Source organism: Giraffa tippelskirchi, chromosome 3 (genome assembly GCF_054371585.1).
Source record: "Giraffa tippelskirchi isolate mGirTip1 chromosome 3, T2T-mGirTip1v1.2.pri, whole genome shotgun sequence".
In the NCBI taxonomy this organism is placed as follows: Eukaryota; Metazoa; Chordata; class Mammalia; order Artiodactyla; family Giraffidae; genus Giraffa; species Giraffa tippelskirchi.
The window spans coordinates 99124359-99144212 of record NC_137277.1 but is presented as its reverse complement, the minus strand read 5'-3'; the positions used below and the strand labels follow the sequence as shown (position 1 = coordinate 99144212).

At 42.0% G+C, this 19854-nt stretch overlaps 1 protein-coding gene across 12 annotated transcripts in view; it reads left to right on the top strand.

Moving 5' to 3' along the window:
- Positions 1 to 19854, top strand: part of TANC1 (tetratricopeptide repeat, ankyrin repeat and coiled-coil containing 1) — a 327768-nt gene that overhangs the window by 181731 nt on the left and 126183 nt on the right. For all 12 annotated transcript variants that reach the window (XM_081582806.1, XM_081582795.1, XM_081582801.1 and 9 more), the window contains one exon: positions 7593 to 7793. In XM_081582806.1, coding sequence (XP_081438932.1) covers positions 7593 to 7793 — 201 coding nt within the window. The remainder of the gene's footprint in view (positions 1 to 7592; positions 7794 to 19854) is intronic.

Genomic DNA, 19854 nt, shown 5'->3' with positions numbered 1-19854 from the left:
GACAGGTATCTGAGAATTTGTTTGGTTGATATTACACTTAATAGAAAACTTGGTTTGGCTTTATGAGGTTTGGTCATGCTTTTTGCTCCCTCAGGATTAAAAGATACTGCTATTTTGGCTTTTGGCTCTTGGTATTGGAGAAGAGAATTGAAATTGTGTCCCTTTGAAAAGCAAATGTTGAAGTCCTAATCCTTGATAGCTGTGAAAGTGGCCTTATTTGGAAGTAGGGTCTTTGTAGATGCAATCAAGTTAAACTGAGGTCATATTAGATTAGGGCTTCCATGGTGGCTCAGTCATAAAATATCTGCCTTCAGTGCAGGAGACCCAGGTTTGATCCCTGTGTTGGGAAGATCCCTGGAGAAGGAATTCATGCTTTTCCTGCCTGTGTTTCGCCTCCACCCAACTCTGCTATGGGCTGCTCCCTCTTCCTTTACCTCTGTGTTCTTTGGTCCTGTCCTGCCTCATTCCTTTCCTTTTTTAGCCTCTGCTTATTCCCCTACCCCGCATCTAACAGACCTCCAAGCTTTCCTTCCCCTCATCCTGCCCTATCCCTGGCAGACCTCATGTTTCCCTGTTGTTGTTATTTAGTCACTCAGTCGTTTCTGACTCGTGGCAACCCTGTAGACTGTAGCCCGCCAGGCTCCTCTGTTCATGGGATTCTCCAGGCAAGAATACTGGAGTGGATTGCCATTTCCTTTTCCAGGGGATCATCCCGGACCAGGGATCAAACCTGCGGTTCTTGCATTTGCAGGCAGGTTCTTTACCACTGAGCCACCTGGGAAGACCAATGTTTCCCTAAGGCTTTGGATTATCCTGTGAGCTGCATCCACGAGTGTGCCCACACTCCACCCCCAGCAGCAGAGATGACAAGGACATGGAGTAGCCAGGGTGGAGGATGAGGAGAGAGGAGACATGTGCTACATGATGGGAGCTGCCAAGAATCCAACTCCCTTTGGGGCAGGGCATAGGGCTCTGCTTACTCCCCTGTCCTGCATCCACCTCTGACCGGTCAAGCACATACACTGTCTCTTTGAGCAGTCTTGATGGGACAAAACTTCATCTCTCCCACTTGCCAAGTTAAGCTGTGGTGTGTGGCCCTGTTAGACTTAAGATCTTCATATCCACCCCGTCTCGATCCTCAGGATGCAAATTTAAAATACTTAGAGGGAGCATATGCACATAGAAAAAAAATATAAACCAGTTAAAAGTGTATTTACCTCCCATCCGGGCTCCCAGCTGGTCAGTTCCTGTTCCCAGAGCATCCGCTGCGCTTGGTTCCTGTGAGTCCTTCTTGCAGACCTTCCATGTGTGTACAAGTATGTATGTTTATATTATATACATGTGTATATCTATGTAAGTATACATAGTGTGCATGCACCTGTATATACATAAACACATAACCTACACACTGAAGGATACACATTGTGAATAATGGGAACCTTTGTTTAATCATCCACATGATGGAATATTCCCTCGAGTTTCTTTGCCTTTTCATTTCCTCTCAACCCCCCACCGTCTCAATAGGAGCACAAACTTTTCAGATCTTTTTGTCTACATTCTTGTGGTCTCTCAGTCTTCAGCAGGTCTTCCTGCTGGGTGCACCTGAGAATCACCTGGGGAGCTTTCGCTTGCTGGTGCCTGTACTGTACCCCTTGACCACTCACCATGGCCTCCTCGGGAGGGCCTGGGCTCCCTTCTGTGAGGTAGTGAGGAGAGCTGGGAACTGCTGCTCCAGTTGTGTGCAGTGGGGCTGGCAAATCTCAGAATCCAAGTGTGGAGTTTTAGACAGGACCCATGGGCAATGCTGGAGATGTAGAATGATGAATCCATGCAGATTTAAGATGAACCCAGAACCCAGATTGCTTTTGGCCACAACCGCCCCACTGCCCCCTTCATCACCCAGCCTGGCAGAGTGGCAGGATTCTGTGTCCTGTGTGGTGGGAATGGCAATCAGTGCCTCCATCCTGGGCGGAGACTGCAGGCCCAAAGGCTGCAAGATTTAATGCATTTACAGTACGAAGTGAAATGAGAAGAAACTATTTAGGGTGCTTGATGACTAAACATCTATCTCGGATCCGCTTTGCCTGTATGGTGACAGCATAAGGTGTGACTGGAAGGAAATTAATGATGCCTGGGCCTGGGTGCCTCCCAAATGGAGTGTTCCAGGAGGGCTGGAGCTAATTAAACAGCCAGCACGAAGAGTGAAAATAGATGAAGGAATGGATTTCTTCTTACTGTGGCCCGGCACTGCATGTAGACCTACATAGACTCTTTCTGGCTTTTCCTGTTAAGTATACTAAACAACACATGGTGGAAAAGCATATCTCAGTAGCCTTTTCTTAGGGAAACAGGACCAAGAGAATGGACTCTGGATTGGTCTGCCTGGCTTCAGACCTGACTCTGCTGTTTGCTGGTGTCCTTGATCGAGATTCTTGATTCTTTCTGAGCCTCAGTTTCCTTGTTGAAGGATGGACATAACACTAGCAACTCCTTTCTGCTGGAGATGGTTTAGGCACCAAGTCGTGTCCAACTCTTTCACAACCCCATGGACTGTAGCACGCCAGGCTCCTCTGTCCGTGTGATTTTCCAGGCAAACATGGTGGAGTGGGTTGCCCTGCCCTCCTCTAGGGAATCTTTCCGACCCAGGGATTGAACCTGGGTCTCCTGCGTTGCAGGTGGATTCTTTACCACTGAGCAGCCCGAACCTGCGTCCTGAGGTGGTTACAGTGATATAAAGTACATGAAACCTTGTCCTAACACATAGAACATCTAAAAAAGCACTTATTCTGTTACAGTGTACCCCTCTGGGGCCTGGGAGTGGAAGTGTTTCTGAGGTCATATTCCTATTCTTAAAGTTCAGACTCTGTTGCAGGGTGACATGCCTGCCTTGAAGGGAAAACTTTGACAATTCGAGAGGAAATACTAGTCTGTTACTCATCAGTTTCTGGATAAAGTGAATTTGGTTCTGTAACCCTCGAGTATTAAGAATAAAACTGTGAGGATAGTCCTCACTGAGCTCTCTTCAGAACCCTATGGAGTTTTGAAGACAAAAGGGTAAACTTGTCCTATTGACCAGATTTTTCTGTGCTCTGGGGTTAGCGGCTTTGTTGGCTTTTAGCGGTATTGTTTGAGAATTAGTCATGACTGTGTGAAGAATGTGTTGGAAAATTGCTTTCTTGAATACATTAATCTTTCTTTTTGAAAATGCACATTAGCAGTCAGCTCTGGCTCGATACTTGGGAGACCCTATAAGATGTAAAATGGTTTAAAGAGCTTTCAGAGAGAACCTTCTCAAGGTTCCAAAAATGATATTGGATCTTGTGGGAGGAAGTCTCATCCAATTTTCTAGGTTTCTGTAAATATACATGAGTTATATGGATACAAAGCCTATGATGGAAGATATGGTTAAGAAACATGAGTGCACTCCTGGGCAGGAACTGCACAAAAGATGCCCTAACACATTTAATGCCCTAGTTAAATGTATTGCACTAGTCTTGTTTTCTGGAACTGGATAAACAGAACATCTTTTCTCTTTTCTATTCTAAGCTTCTATTCCCCCCTCCTCCATCTTGCCACTTCAATGGCACAATAAATGGAAATCTTACAGAACATCTTTTCTCTTTTCTATTCTAAGCTTCTATTCCCCCCTCCTCCATCTTGCCACTTCAATGGCACAATAAATGGAAATCTTATTTCCTGCATCTGCAGACCTATTTACCTGAATGTCTAAGCTCACCCTTGCCTTTCTCAGGTCTACTCTTTTCAGAAATGCGCTTTTACTTTCATCTCCCTGGCTTTGTTGCCCTCGTTTTTTTTTAAGCCTTCCCTAATCCTGCACTCCATGTACTTTAATCTCTAGTGCTGGACATGGCCATTCTGCACAGCTGCCTTTAAACATTCATCATCTCCCAGGTTTGCATTTTCTTCCATTATCAGTTTAAATCCTTTTTCACAGTCTGTAATAGTGGAAAAAAATTAAAGAACTATTATCAAAAGCTATTTCTGCCAATTTAGAAAGCCTTATTGGATGACTTTATCCCTTTTGATAATTCTATTATCCTTGCAAACTATGATTTGGATTTAGTTTTCATGTGTGAAAGAATATATGTATGTGTATTTGCTTTTATTTATTACATATATATGTGTGTATATATATGTATGTATATTTGCTTATATGTGTTACAAACAGAACAACCTTAAACCCTCATGCCCTTTCTGTTTGAAACTCAGAGTTGGTGATTTTAAAATAAGAAAAGGGGTGTGTGTGTGTGGGGGGGGCTGAGACTGCATGTGACTCGCAAAGCCTAAACTGCAAAAAATGTGCTAACCCTGTCAACTCATTTAAAACTAGGTCTGTTTTGAGTACTTCCTCTTTTTTAAAGTTTAAGTTCTTAAATATGCAGAGTACTGAGTATGTTAGAGCATGAGACAGCCACTTGGGGGGGCTTTGGGAGTTCTAGCCTTGACCTTGCTTTTCACGATTAGCCCCCATGCCCTGGCTTCTTGTCTGTGAATTCATGTGATTGGATTAGGTGCTCTCTGAGAGTGAAAGCATGTTGGGGTGGATGTGAGTGTCCATGGTGAATAAATGGGAAACACCTGCCAGGGGAACTGGAGGAGGGCTTGTAAGTCACGGGTGGTTGATAATATGGTTTTCCTACCCTGGAGAGGATGCGTCAAACTACCTGGCCTGGGCATTCCTGCTTCAGCAACAGGAAGGGGGATTGAGGTGTGCTTCCTGTCACTTAATTGAGGTACGGAATAAAATAGGTCACAGTTAAAAGAAAAACATCTTTTCAGGGCTAAAAAGAAATGTGCCAGCCGTACTGGTTGTTGCAGTGAAATGTTTTTAATTCCTCTTAAACCTCTTTAAACATCTGCTGGGGAATGTTAAATCAACTGGAGGATTTCTGGTGTCATGTTGCCTAGAACCAGTATTGTATAGTATAGTCCTGTGGATGCCCCTAAGAGACTTTCTCTTTCTGGCACTGGTGTCGGCATCCTTGTGATGCTCTTGGACTGACTTTGACCTGAACCCCTTGTCTGATGCAGTTAAAGCACCAGACTCCAGAGCACTGTCTCCAGCCTCTTAACCAGTGGATCACCCACTTCTTTGTGCCTCCTGTTCATACATAAAACTGCTTTCTCTGCTTTGTGCCTTTGTGATGAAAGGAAGCTGGAAGTTAGGGATCTTTAATTGTGTTTTAAAAACAAACCAACAGAACAGCATGTTTGGGACTGATGTTATGGTGAGATGTCAAAGTAAACTTGAAATAGAAACCTTCCCTCCCCCAGCCCCATCTCTAAGTCCTGTTTTATTGCAGAACACATAAAATCTAAGTACTGGAGCACAGCTGCTCTGAAGGCCGAAGGTCCTCATCGTTATGGCTTTCTTTGGAAACCCATCCCCACCAGACTTGCAGTTAATGAAAATATTTGCTTTGCTTGATATAAACAAAGTTTATGGGCAGAATTTGTAATTAGGAAACGCTTTAATTCTCTTTCACTCCTCAATCTCCAATTTCTTCTTGTATCACATTGAAGAATTGTAAGTATTTAAGAAAATAAATGCTTTCTCGGTAATCAGCTTACGGTTTTATTTCTGATGTTGTTGTAATAGATGCATTTCTCCCTCATTTTGTGTCCTCATCCAGACCAGGTGACTTGAAATCTGGGGCTTGTTTGTTTTTGGTCAGAGATACTTGTGTGTGAGTAGGAAAAGATAGTGCCTCGTTACAGTGCCTGCTCCCATCAGGCCACCCCAGAGCCATTTGAGTATCCAGGCTGGTGATTTTGGCAGTGCAAGAGCAGTCCCAGGGCAGGGTAGCTCTCCTCAAACCTCATGGAAAACCAGTGTTGCCTCTTCAAGACCCTCCACATTCTATGTGTGTAACTCCCTGCAATGTGGCCTCAGTGCCTTCCATGTTCTTGTCTGTCTTCTAGGGTTTCTGGCCAAACCAGGGATCAGGTGACCAGGTATCATTCTTGAAGGCACAGCACCTGTTTGCATTCCTAAGATGAGACCAGTGAGGTGGGGGTACTGATCATGAGGGCCTGATACTGGACCAGAGCAAGCAGCTGTCCCTTCAAGTCTCAGCATGCTGAACCTTCAGCCCCAGGGGGAGCTGGTGTTATGGCGCATCTCCTGTTCTGCCTTAAGATGTTTCATCACCAGACTGTTGAAGGGGAGGCAACCGGGAAGCTTCATGGCCTGGCTTAAGACGTCAAGGAGGTGGTTTTTGAAAGATTTCATGCTTGTCTGTGTTGGTGTGAGACTAGCTCCTGGGTCATGGGAACTGATGCTGGTGGTATCTTACAGTGCAGACTCCGGAAGCAGGGTGGGCAGGGATTGTAAGAGGAGGAGGTATTGGCCTTCACCGGGACTTAGGAAGTAAGGATCTCCATTAACTCCGGACCACATACTTCCCTTCCTCATGGGCAAGAACGTTATTTGTCTTACGTGTTTGCACAATGTTCTTGTTTTTGAAAATTCTGGTGAGAGTCTCCTGGTCACTCTTGTCGTATCTTCAAATATAGGTCGTTTGGATATTTAGTTCCCCAACTTGATTAAAACCCTTTCAAGCATAGCTAGCCCAACTGAGACTGAAATTACTTTCTGATAGTGCCAACTTACGCCTTGTGGAACCTGTGGCTTTTCTGTTCACAGCTCTGCTGGTTTTGAGTTGCCTTTGAAAGCAGTTCTTGAGCATGTTTGCCCTTTTTAAACTCTTCCCCTCCCTACCCTCTGCTGGTCTGTGGAAGGAGTAACGGTCTACTTCATCATGCCTGCTAATGTGAAAAATAAGTACAGTGATGCCTTTAGGGACTTGACAGTTAGGATTGCATCCTTTTTGAGTGTTGTATCTACAGATCTGCAAAAATTGAGTTCCCACCTGGCTAAATAAAGGGTGTAAGTTCAAATCCAGGCTTTGGTTTTTGGAGTCAGGAAGGCATGGTAAGGACTAGTTGAATAACTTTTGTTGGAGAGACCAGTAGTTAGCTTGTGGAAAACTTTCTGTACCTTTCCAGTTTTGCTATATACAATTCAAAGCTTGAAGATGCTGTTTTAATCATCAGGAAAATAATTTATCTCTTCTTGAACCATTTCAGTTGCTTCTTTGTATATGCCTGGGGTCGAGGAGGAAAGCATAACATCCGAGTACTTGAGCACTGGCTGTATTTTTTTCAGAGGTTCTGGTCCTAGCCAACATATTCCCTTCCCTGTGTTCTCTTTTTAATTGCCTCCTCTGCATTTTTTAAAATATGTGCACTTTAGAATGTTTAATTTATTAATAGTAAGCTTGTCTGTCCTTAAGTTCATTAAGGGGCTTAATATTGAGGAGAACCTGCTTCATCAGTGAGCCACGGTTCCAGTTTCATGACTAAGGGTTTGGGCTGGTTGAGTTGTTGGACGGTGGACTCTGCCCTGGGGAGTGTGAAGTGGATGGGCTGAGAGGAGGATCTTTTTTAAAAAATCATTAAAAAAAAAAATACTCAACACACATATGGCATATGGGAATTCTAAGAATGTAGCTCTTAGGAATGAAACTTGCATCTGTGGCTTAACCTAAGGTTTTCTCTCTCCACTCCAGGAGGTGACTTTGGTCCAGAGACTTCCCCTCCAGTCCTGCCCCCTGGCCATGGCGGTGAGTTTCCTGTGAGCAGTCTTCCAGTGGCAGAGGATGCCTACAGGGTGAGCTTGGCTAAAGGTGTCTCCATGTCTCTGCCTTCATCACCTCTGCTGCCTCGACAGTCTCACTCTGTGCCGTCAAGGTCAACCAAAAAGTCCCCAGGTAAATGAGTCCCTTAACTAGCTTCTTGGTGTTAGATAAGTAGTGAGTGTGTTGGAATTAGGCAAACCTAGTGCCTACAAGAAATCTTCCAGCAGAACGTCTTTATTCTTTGTTATGGTAACTTCTGGAAGAAGGAGATCTTTAAAAAAAAAAGATTATTTGGATAGATTGATTTCTTTAGTTCAGCCTATCTGTAAACCATATTTATTGCCCAGACTAGACTTTTACAAAGATTCATGTTATCAATATTAATATTAACCAACAGTTTTGTTTTTTTGTTCACAAATTAGAGAAATGCTATAATCTAAACTTGCTGTGGTATGTTTACAAGGTTATGGATTTTGGCAAGTGTAATCTGACAACAGTCTGTTTATTACTGCTTAGCATTATATACTGATGTGTTTTCCTTGATTACATCATCCAGCATTTGAACAGCTATAAAATTTAATTGTTGGTGAAAATTCAGACTTGTGAAGTGGTAGGACAAGGGACTTATAGATTAATTGAAGTATTTTGGCATCCGTTTTTATTAGTAACTTTTTGCATTTTACTTTACCAGTAAAAACCCAAACGTTACTTAACTTAATCAAATGTGAGGAAAGTCTTGCCAAAATGCTGATACCTGGAGTTATAAAAGTTCTTTGATCTTCTTTTAGGTTTTCTGAGTATTTGTTTACTGAGGGCAAGATAAACTGGGGCCTTATTGATCATATGCCAGTGTAAGAATTGTTTACATTTACACAATAGACATGTTTGGAGTTGATCTAAAATATGCCCTGGGACTGTGAAATTGGCATCTGTTTTTCTAATTTCCTCAATATGTTATATGCATTATTTCTAAATCATGTAGTAGATATTTGCAGTTTGAAGTGGGGTGTAAAATTAAGGTAAACCTTAAGCTCTTAATGTTAGCATTGGTGCTGTGAGTTGGTAATTGTCCAAAAATCTTTTGTTGTTGTAGAACTTTCTTATTTTGGACAACATTGTTTACAATCCAGTCATTAGCTGGAACTTGGAAACCTTTTGGTATGAAGTGATTTCCCGTGCCAAGGAATTTGACCTGTTTATCAGTATTTGGGGAAATTCCTGGAATGTCCTTTCTTGCTTCTCTTTGCCCTCCCCCCACTGCTGTATCTCTTTGTCAGATTTCTTGTTTCAAATCCCATTTCCCACACTGCCCCTTTCGCCAGTTACCCCATTGGAATTACTGCTTTTTACAAATTGTGCACAGCATTTTGCCTTTATTCTTATTAGCTTCATCATTTGCCCTTTTTCCTTGAATTAGTGCATGTATACTTCCTACGTCTGATGATTCAAGGCAGGCATGGTGTCTTCTCCAAGTGTACCTCATCTATAGAAGCCAGGTTCTAGAGGTTTCCCTCCTGTAGTCTGTGCTGCTGCAAATGAATTGATGCCTCTTGAGCCCTAAGATTGGTGAACACCTGAGAAACTCTGGGGTATTCTATATTTCAGAAATATTATTATTGATAAAAAATTAAGGTTAGTTTTAATGGGACTTTAAAATGTTTTTTTTTCCCAGCTTTTTTGAAATATAATTGACCCATAACATCGTAAGTTTAAGGTAACGCCACCCTTATGGCAGAAAGTGAAGAAGAACTAAAAAGCCTCTTGGTGAAAGTGAAAGAGAGCGAAAAAGTTGGCTTAAAGCTCAACATTCAGAAAACTAAGATCATGGCATCCAGTCCCATCATTTCATGGCAAATAGATGGGGAAACAGTGGCTAACTTTATTTTTCTGGGCTCCCAAATGACTGCAGATGGTGATTGTAGCCATGAAATTAAAAGATGTTTACTCCTTGGAAGGAAAGTTATGACCAACCTAGACAGAATAGTAAAAAGCAGAGACATCACTTTGCCAACAAAGGTCCGTCTAGTCAAGGCTATGGTTTTTCCAGTGGTCGTGTATGGATGTGAGAGTTGGACTATAAAGAAAGCTGAGCGCCGAAGAACTGATGCTTTTGAATTGTGGTGTTGGAGAAGACTCTTGAGAGTCCCTTGGACTGCAGGGAGATCAAAGCAGTCCATCCTAAATGAGATCAGTCCTGTGTGTACATTGGAAGGACTGATGTTGAAGCTGAAACTCCAATACTTTGGCCACCTCATGCGAAGAGCTGAGTCATTTGAAAAGACCCTGATGCTGGGAAAGATTGAGGGCAGGAGGAGAAGGGGGCAACAGAGGATAAGATGGTTGGATGGCATCACCGACTCGATGGAGATGGGTTTAGGTGGACTCCGGGAGTTGGTGATGGACAGGGAGGCCTGGCGTGCTGTGGTTCACGGGATTGCAAAGAGTCGGACATGACTGAGCGACTGAACTGAACTGAATGTAGTGATTTGATATCTATATTACAAAATGATTACCACAGTAAGGTTAGCGAACACATTCATCACTTCACAATTACTGTTTACTTACCTTGTGACATTTTCGTGGGACATCAGGTAGCAATGAATGGCATGACAAGCTAGGGCAGTGTAGCAAGAATGGTCAGACTGAGAAGGGTCTCATTGAGGCTACAGGCCTCAGAGAAATCCCTGACAAGATTTTGTCTCCTGTGTCCTGACCAAATTAGCTGTCTTTGGCTTTTGAGAAAATATTCTCAAAGTTTGTTTTTTCTCTATAGAAATAAATATATTTCTGCTAATATGTTCTCTGTAAGGCCTTACAAATGGAAGGGAATAACTAATTTTGCAAAATTCAACCTTTTAATGTAATGAAGGAAATATTCTCCATAGTAGATGCTTTTGGTTCAAATGATAATTAAATACACTAAGCGCTTTCTTCTCTGGTGGGGCGGTGTTTGTTGATTGCCCAAATATGAACAGCAAACTCATGTCTCACAGTGGTCATTTGGTTTCATTATCTTGGTAATTTTAATTCAAAAAGGAAAGTTAAGGGCAGAGATGCTTGCTTAAAAGTGGCAGTGACTCAGAATATGTCAGACAGGAAACAACTTTTTTCCACAGTGTTAAACACACACAGACTTCTGTTTAAACCATATTGTTGGAAAATTATCCAGAGCCCTAATGTTCTACCTGCCTATAAAAATAGTTGACATATGGTTGTGAATGTGCATTGGATTTTAAAATAGCCATCTATTTGAAAAGCTAGCACTGTTGTTGCTAATGATACAGTAAATACAGTGTGTGAGCAGAGCCCATAGGTAGAGAACCACGCCCCCCACCTACCCCACCCCCCCTGTTTTCCCTTCCCAGCTGTGCTTCAAGAGCACATGATCTTTCAGACGCAGCTCTGAACTTACCTCCATGAATTCTCATTTATAAGATTAGATGCCCTTCTCTTTCTTCTGTTTAAGGCAAAACCAAAACAAAAATACCCAACCAAAAACCAAACCTGTTTTACTTGTTTAGACAGAAAAGCTTCACTAATTGATGCTAATCAAGAAACTACTGGACCGTAACTATTGTTCTAGCAAGTCAAATACTAGAAACTCCTGTCACAGGCACTCCACACAGCCTGTATCAATAATAAAGGTGTGTTTACTAGTACATTTGGTGATCAGCTCCTAGGTCATGAGAACCCTGGACCAGAGAAAATGTCATTAACTTTGAAGTAATGGGACCCTGCCGGAGAAGGCAATGGCAGCCCACTCCAGTACTCTTGCCTGGAAAATCCCATGGACGGAGGAGCCTGGTAGGCTGCAGCCCATGGGGTCTCGAAGAGTCGAACACGACTGAGCGACTTCACTTTCACTTTTCACTTTCATGAATTGGAGAAGGAAATGGCAACCCACTCCATTGTTCTTGCCTGGAGAATCCCAGGGACGGAGAAGCCTGGTGGGCTGCCGTCTGTGGGGTCGCACAGAGTCGAACATGACTGAAGTGACTTAGCAGCAGCAGCAGTGGGACCCTGCATTTCATGTGGTTGAGTTTATGTCCCAATTCTATTGCCAGTTATTTTTATTTACTCTTCTTTCATGTTGCTCTACAGTATTTGTATTTTTTCACTGCTAGTTGGAAGATTCAGTTTCCTGAGTACTGTTTAAAAGTTTTTGTTTTTGCTAAATGAGAAGTAAATTTTCTGGTGATGAAAACAAGGATCAGTATCCATTAAAGTAGTTCTGTGGTGTTGCAAGCCTTTTTGGATTAAGAATTCATTAATATTTGTAATGCATCCTTTTGTCTCCCAGAGAAGAGCAAAGCCTGTTTCCTGTGGATTGTTTATTAGTAATATCTTTTGTGACTTTATATTTGGATTACATTTTCCCAGATCACTTTGGGCGCATTATGAAACAGTCAGAAGGAGGCAGGAAGGGACCTTTTAAGCTACTGTAAATGGGGTGAAACAGCAGATGGCTAAAAGTGGGTGATATTGCTTTTCTAATCCTCACATATATGGGGAGACTGGGTAGTGCTGATTATAGTCATTGCCCCTTATTTGTGGCTTCTTTTTCTGTGGTTTCAGTTATTTCTGGTCAGTTGGTGTCCAAAAATGTTAAATGGAAAATTCCAGAAGTAAACAATTCATAACTTTTAAATTGTGCGCCGTCACATCATGAAGTCTTGCTCTGTCCTGCCGGGGACGTGAATTGACCCTCTGTTCTGTGTGCCCCGCCCATTAGTCACTGCATAGTCCCCTTGGTCATCAGATCTACTGTTTTGAGATTGCAGTACTTGGGTTCGAGCAACCCTTATTTTACTTAATAATGGACCCGAAGCTCAAGAGTAGCGATGCTGACTGTTCAGACACACTGAAGAGAAGCTGTGCAGTGTTTCCTTTAAGTGCAGAGGTTCTCGACTTAATAAGAAAATAAAAAAATCATTTGCTGAAGTAGCTAAGATCTACGGTTAAGAATGAATTTTCTATATGTGAAATTGTGAGAGAGGAAAAACACTTGTGCTAGTTTTGTTCTCACACATCAAACTGCATAAGTTACAACCACAGCATGTGATGAGTGCTTTAGGTAAGAGGGGAAATACATTAAATTTTTACAATAAAATACTTTGAGAGAGACCCCATTCTGTTTGTTATTGTCATTAATCTTGTGTTTTGCCTAATTTATAAATTAATCTTTATCATAGATATGTGTGCATAGGAAAAAACACAGTATATATAGGGTTCAGTACTCTCTGTGATTTCAGGCATCCAGGGGGGGTCCTGGAGCATATGGGGGTTCTGCTGCATTTGCTCCTCTGCTGTCTCCAGTCCCAACTCTGTCTCAGCTGACAGAGCTGATGTAGCAGTTCTGAAAACCCTTCAGGCTGTCTGTTTCTTTAAGGGAAAACCTCAAAGCTGACAGGCTGTAAAGTGGAAGTCATTCTGCCCTTTGATTCTTGGACCATGAGTTAATGTCTACCAAGGCCCTCCTTCTCTCACCCCGCTGGAGTGTTTATTGTAGAAAATTTGGAAATCCCAGTGGAGAGACAGGATCATTCTTAGGGTTTTGATTTTCCAGTTTTTTTTTTTTAATTAATTCTTCCTAAACCCAGTACCACATGTGCTCTGTCATTTTCCTGAATATTATTATATCATGAGCACGTTCCAGTGTGCCTGAAGAACTTGATATTTGATGTTCGTTGTTTCAATATTCTATAATTGATTTTTAACTCATTTCTTACTGTTAGATATTTATATTATTTTTCAGTTGTTTTTTTTTAAATTGAGTCAAGATGTTTTATTTTGTTTTTGCTATTAAATGCCTATAGATCTTTAATTGAGATAAAATACACATTATAAGTTCCCATCTTAACCGTTTTTAAGTGTACAATTTGGTCATACACTGACAAGTGTTGTGCATCCGGTCTCCAGAATTTCCAATGTGAATATTTTTGTTAAGTAATTTTTATATACATCTGATTTCTCAAGAGCGACAGGTTCCCAGAAGTGAAAGTATTGAACTAGATGGACTGCATTTTAAAAAATTCTTGGTCCATACTTCCCAGTCACTTTACAAAACGCTGCATTGACTTCACATTGCCTCTAGCATTCTTTGAGAGGCTTCCTTCTGAAGTCAGCATCTTCTGAAAACAGTCTTGAGTGGATGGTGCTAGTCATTGCTTTGTCAGGCCCCGCTGTGGACCACTAATTAGCAAGAGGAGGCTGAGAGAAGTCATTCTATAACCCTCTTCTTTTGAACTTCCCTTGTGTCTGCACTTCTCAATTTCCATTTTCTTTCTTTCTATGGAACTGTGACAGAGGAATTATCACAGCTGAGTCAGATCAAGGTCATAGTCAGAGCTAACACTCTTCTGGCTTCCAGGTTTATCGACGGCCGCGGTCTCTGTTGTGTGCGTGGATCATGGGGGATGGTAGGCAGGTGAGGGTTGGCAAGGCACAACCAGTCAGGCCTCTTTGCAGATACAGATGCAGAGGCTCTTCTGTAGAGAACTTACCCCAGTGTGCGAGTTGTTGGTAGAGGTTGGCCTCAGTCCAGCTCCCACACCAGCATATTCTCCCATGCTGGTGCCAGTCTGCATTGTTCTGTCTGCGCCTTGTTGACCCATGAGCTGCAGATGACGTGGCTCTGTGCTCTGGTGGCATGCATGGGGGAGGCGGCAGGCTGGAGGTTATGCACACGTGCATCTGTGAGGCCCCTTCCCAGGGAGGTGGAGGACGGCACAGGGAATAACACAGTCTGTGCACAGGTCTGCTGACAGAACCAGCTAGCTAGTCTAAGCCCTGCCATCACCTCTGAGTGGTCAGGTCACAGTCAGGGCTCTGACCTTCAGCACGATGTTTCCTCCTGCTGCAGTGAACTGGATGGCACTCTCTGTTTCCTCCTGCAGGCTCGTTCTATGATCACCTCCTCCAAGGAGCAGGCGGCTGTCCATGTCTTACTGCTGCACGTAACCATGACTAGGACACACACAAACTTTGTTCTGTGCTCACACACAGACGTGTGTGTGTTTGGTTTGTTCCACTGTGAACTTAAGGACCTTTGAGTGTTGTTTATTCTCCTGCCCTTGAGTCCTGGTCCACCCATACACAGTCTGGCTGTAACACTCGATCATACCCAGGGATTTTAAAGAAGACCGCTGACTGAGTCCTACCTTCAGAAATGCTGATTTAATGCCTATGAGGTATTGGGATTTTAAAATATCTTTCCAGATGGTTCTGCTGCTGCTGCTGCTGCTGCTGCTAAGTCGCTTCAGTCGTGTCCGACTCTGTGCAACCCCATAGATGGCAGCCCACCAGGCTCCCCCGTCCCTGGGATTCTCCAGGCAAGAACACTGGAGTGGGTTGCCATTTCCTTCTCCAATGCATGAAAGGGAAAAGTGCAGGTGAAGTCGCTCAGTCGTGTTCGACTCTTAGCGACCCCATGGACTGTAGCCCACCAGGCTCCTCCGTCCAGGGGATTTTCCAGGCAAGAGTAGTGGAGTGGGGTGCCATTGCCTTCTCCCGATGGTTCTAATATGTAGCAAAGTTTGAGAACCACTGGTAAAGAATACATGATCATCTTATAAAATTCCTTTTCACAGAAGATAAATACAGAAGTAACTTGTTTATTTTCTGAATTTTGGAAAGAATAGTTGTGGAGGGAAATTCATTACAAAAATATACAATATAAAGATACAATAAATTTTGGTATCCCATCCCATCCCACCCCTAGAAAGACAACTACTTCTGAAAATTGGTCGAATGTCTTTCCTGCCTTGTTTTCTATAGTAAATAAACGATAGTGATGTATTTGCCCACTCCCCCAGCTTCGTATGTGTAAGACAATCCCAGTTTCCTAATAAAGAACAGTGGAAGAACATTCTTGTTTATTAATATTTAAAGGCATCTCTGATATTTTCATTGGATAGACTATAAAAGTGTGACTACTAGGTGAAAATATTTTATTAATGTTATGAATGGATTATTATATACTTATTGGTCATTTGTACTTTTTTCTTTGAGAATTCTTGTGGTATCTGTCTTCTGTTCTACTAGGGAAATACAGTTGTTACTGAGTTATCACAACTTTTTGTTGTTTGTTTTAAGGCCATCAGTCATGTATGTAATTCAAAAATGTTCCCAGTTCATGGTTTTCCATTTAATTAGGTTTACAGTGTTTTATGATTCACAAAATTTTTTTGTTTTCTCAGTTCAAATTTACATATTTTTCCATTATAATTTATTCCATTGCATTTTTTAAAAAAACAAACTTTGTTGGTATGCTTTGCATATTGTGTAATTCATCCATCTAAAGTTTATAGTTAGTGTTTTTTAGCATTTTCACAGGGTTGTGCCACCATTGCCACAATCTAATTTTAGAACATTTTAATCTCCCCTAAAAAAAATCCATTTGCATTAGCAATTACTCCACATCACTCCCTCTCCAAGTCCCCTCCAGCCCCACACCCCACAGCCCTAAGCAAACACCACTCTTGTTTTTTTCCTCTATGGATTTACCTGTTTGAAGGATTTTGTATAAATAGAATTATACAATATATGGTCTTCTGTGACTGGGTTTTTTATATGCATGCATATGCTGCATGTTTTAGTCCATTTTTTAGTTGATGGACGTCTGAGTTATTTCCACTTTTTGGCTATTATGAATAATGCTGCTATGAACATGTGTATCCTTTTTTGTGGAGATGTGTCTTTTTGCTTTTTTCAGGGGTACATGCCAGGGAGTGAAATTGCTGAAATTATATGATAACTCTGTTTAACCTTTTGAAGTACTGCCAAATTGTTTTCCAACATGACTGCACCATTTTGGATTCCTAGTTTCAGAGTATAAGGTTTCCAGTTTCTCCAGATCCTTGGTAACTCTTGTTATTATCTATCTGTTACCTATTATCTTGGCTATAATCAAAAAGATAGATAACTTTGTAGTACATGTGAATTAGTATCTTATTATAGTTTTATTAAGTTTTAAGAATTCTTTGTATATTCTAAATACAAATTATGCAATATGCAAATATTTTCTTCCATTTTGTGCTCTTGATACTATTGTTTTAAGCACAGAAGTTTCAGATTTTAATGTAGACCAGTTAAATTATTATTTTGCCACTACTCTTTTGATGTCATATCCAGGAAACTGTTGCCTACTCAAAGGTCACAAAGATTCATGCCTGTGTTTCCTCCTAAGAGTTTTATAGTTTTAACTCTTATATTTAGGTCTAGGCTCCTTTTTGAGTCCCAATTTTTGTGAATGGTGTGAGGTAGGGGTTGTCTTCATTTTTTCACATGATGAAGGATATCCAGTTGCCCCAGCACCATTTATTGACAAGTGAATTCTTTTCCCACTGAATGAATTTTGAGTCCAAGCCACTGTTGTGCCCAAACCAGCCCTTCTGTTCCACTTCCCCTTTGCTTGTTCTTTTCCCTGTGTCCTAGGTCACAACTTTCTCTTTTCAGGTTGACCCCAGCTATGGCTTACATTTGTTGCTTCATCCAGTCTTCCCTTATGTCTCTCCTTTTCCCTATGTACGAAGAAACTTCTTTCCAAAAACCTGGTAGCAATGTGCTTCTTCCTTTCTCTGCACCACCTTTGATGGCATTTCTCCGCCCTGACATTTTTGGAACTCCTGGTCTTTGTTTCCCTTTGGAAGCCTTGGAGACAGGATCTAATCACTTCCTTCAAACAGTCACCCCGGTGATGGGTGCTAGTATGTACCTATTAAAATGAATTGAATTTAAGTAGTCTACTTTCATAAGCTCCATATGATTGATTGAAAATAGTAATGAACACATAAGCAATTTAAATGTCATAGTACCTTACATTTGTAAAGCTGGGAACATACCTTTCCCCATATCTGAGAGAACTAATACTTAATTAAGGTCCTACCTCTCTCAGGATTTTGCTATCAGGAGCATGCTTTAAGTTGGGTTGTCAGCAGCCTTCTCATCCCTCCTTTTCTGTGCTCCTGTCACTCTCTTGTTTTTTTCCTTTGCTGTGTGTTTCCTACCACCTCCAGTTAATGATGACTGGAGGTTTTATCCAGTCACACTGTACGGCCGTGTCAGCTGCTCCCTGGGGTGGTGTCAGATGGCGGCTAGAACCAACCCGGTGCCAGGCTCTGAAATGAGGGTTTTTACCTCAAGAAAATAGAGTCAGGGGCAGTGGTGGTGGGAATCTCTTCTTTTTGATCATTTTTGATTCACAGAGAAACTCAGATATCACAGAAGCTTTTGCACCCATATCTAACATTAATGAATGTTAGTGTGAGGTTGAAACTGACAGGAAGGAAGCACTGACATTCCAGCCTGAGTCGTCAGATTTGTAGTGAAGCAAGCCTGTGGTGGGGTCAGCAGGAGTGGCTGGTGGGGTTCCGAGCAGAGGCATAAAGGTGCACAAATCCTGGAGTTCAGAAGAGAAAGTGGACGCAGGATGGTGATCTCTAGAAAAGCAGTCAGCAAGAGCTGGAGTGTCCTACGAAAGGAAAACCAGGACCATTGGGAAAAATTTTACTATTTGGGTCTGGAGCGTTGAAACCAATAAGTTTTGTCTCTGGGGGGTTATCTAGAGTCACTAGCTAACAGTTACAAACGGAGCCCTTCTCTGAGCACAGGTTCTGAGAAATAAAATTTAGGAAACTCTTCCAGGGAGATGTGATTTTCTTGTCACTTCTGTCACCAACCAAAGGCTCCTTTATTGGCCACAGGTCCTAAGTAGCAGTTAAGGAACCCACCTTTTTTTAAAAAACGAATTTAATAAGAGGAGTTTTAGATTCACTTCAAAACTGAATGGAAGGTACAGAGATTTCCCGTTTACCTCTGTCCCCAAATGTTCATAGCCTCCCTGGTGTCAGTATCACCTGCTAGAGGGTACATTTGTTAAGGTTGATGCTTCTACATTGACTCATCTTTATCACCCAAAGTCCAAAATTTACGTTACAGTGTTAGATATTCTCTTAGTTTGGACAAATGTATAATGACATGTATCCATCATTGTGTATCATACAGAGTATTTTCACTGCCCTAAGACTCCTCTGTGCTTTTTACCTAGTTGTCCCTCCCTCCCCCATCCCATCTCAAATCCCTTATCTTTTTACTATTTCCATAGTTTTGCCTTTCCTAGAATGTCATATAGTTGAAATTATGGTGTGTAGCCTTTTCAGATTCAGTTCAGTCGCTCAGTTGTGTCTGACTCTTTGCGACCCCATGGACTACAGCATGCCAGGCTTCCCTGTCCATCACCAACTTCTGGAGCTTACTTAAACTCATGTCCATTGAGTTGGTGATGCCATCCAACCATCTCATCCTCTGTTGTCCCCTTCTCCTCCTGCCTTCAGTCTTTCCCAGCAGCAGGGTCTTTTCCAATGAATCAGTTCATCACATCAGGTGGCCAAAGTATTGGAGATTCAGCTTCAGCATCAGTCCTTCCAATGAATATTCAGGACTGATCTCCCTTAGGATGGACTGATTGGATCTCCTTGCTGTCCAAGGGACTCTCAAGAGTCTTCTCCAACACCACAGTTCAAAAGCCTCAATTCTTAGGCGCTCAGCTTTCTTTATAGTCCAACTCTCACATCCATATATGACTGCTGGAAAAACCATAGCTTTGACTAGATGGACCTTTGTTGGCAAAGTAATACCTCTGCTTTTTAAGGAATGGTTTGAAAGTGAATTTGCTCAATCGTATCCGACTCTTTGTGACCTCATGGACTGTAGCCCATCAGGCTCCTCCATCCATGGAATTTTCCAGGCAAGAGTACTGGAGTGGGTTGCCATTTCCTTCTCCAGAGGATCTTCCCCACCCAGGGATCGAACCCAGGTCTCCCGCGTTGCAAGCAGATGCTTTTACCATCTGAGCCACGAGGGAAGCTACTTCTGCTTTTTAATATGCTATGTAGGTTGGTCATAGCTTTTTTTCCAGATTTTTCAGATTGGCTTTTTCATTTAGTAATTTTGCCACTTAGTAAAAGTGGCATTTTAGTTTCCTTCACGTCTTTTCATGTTTTGATAGCTTTTTAATGCTGAATAATTCTCCATTGTCTGTACTGTATCATGGTTATTTATTCATTCATCTACTGAAATACATCTTAGTTGCTTTGAGGTTTTGGCTGTTATGAATAAAGCTGCTGTAAACATCTGTGTGCAGGGTTTTGTGTGGACATAAGTTTTCAAGTCCTTTAGGTAATACCAAGGAGCA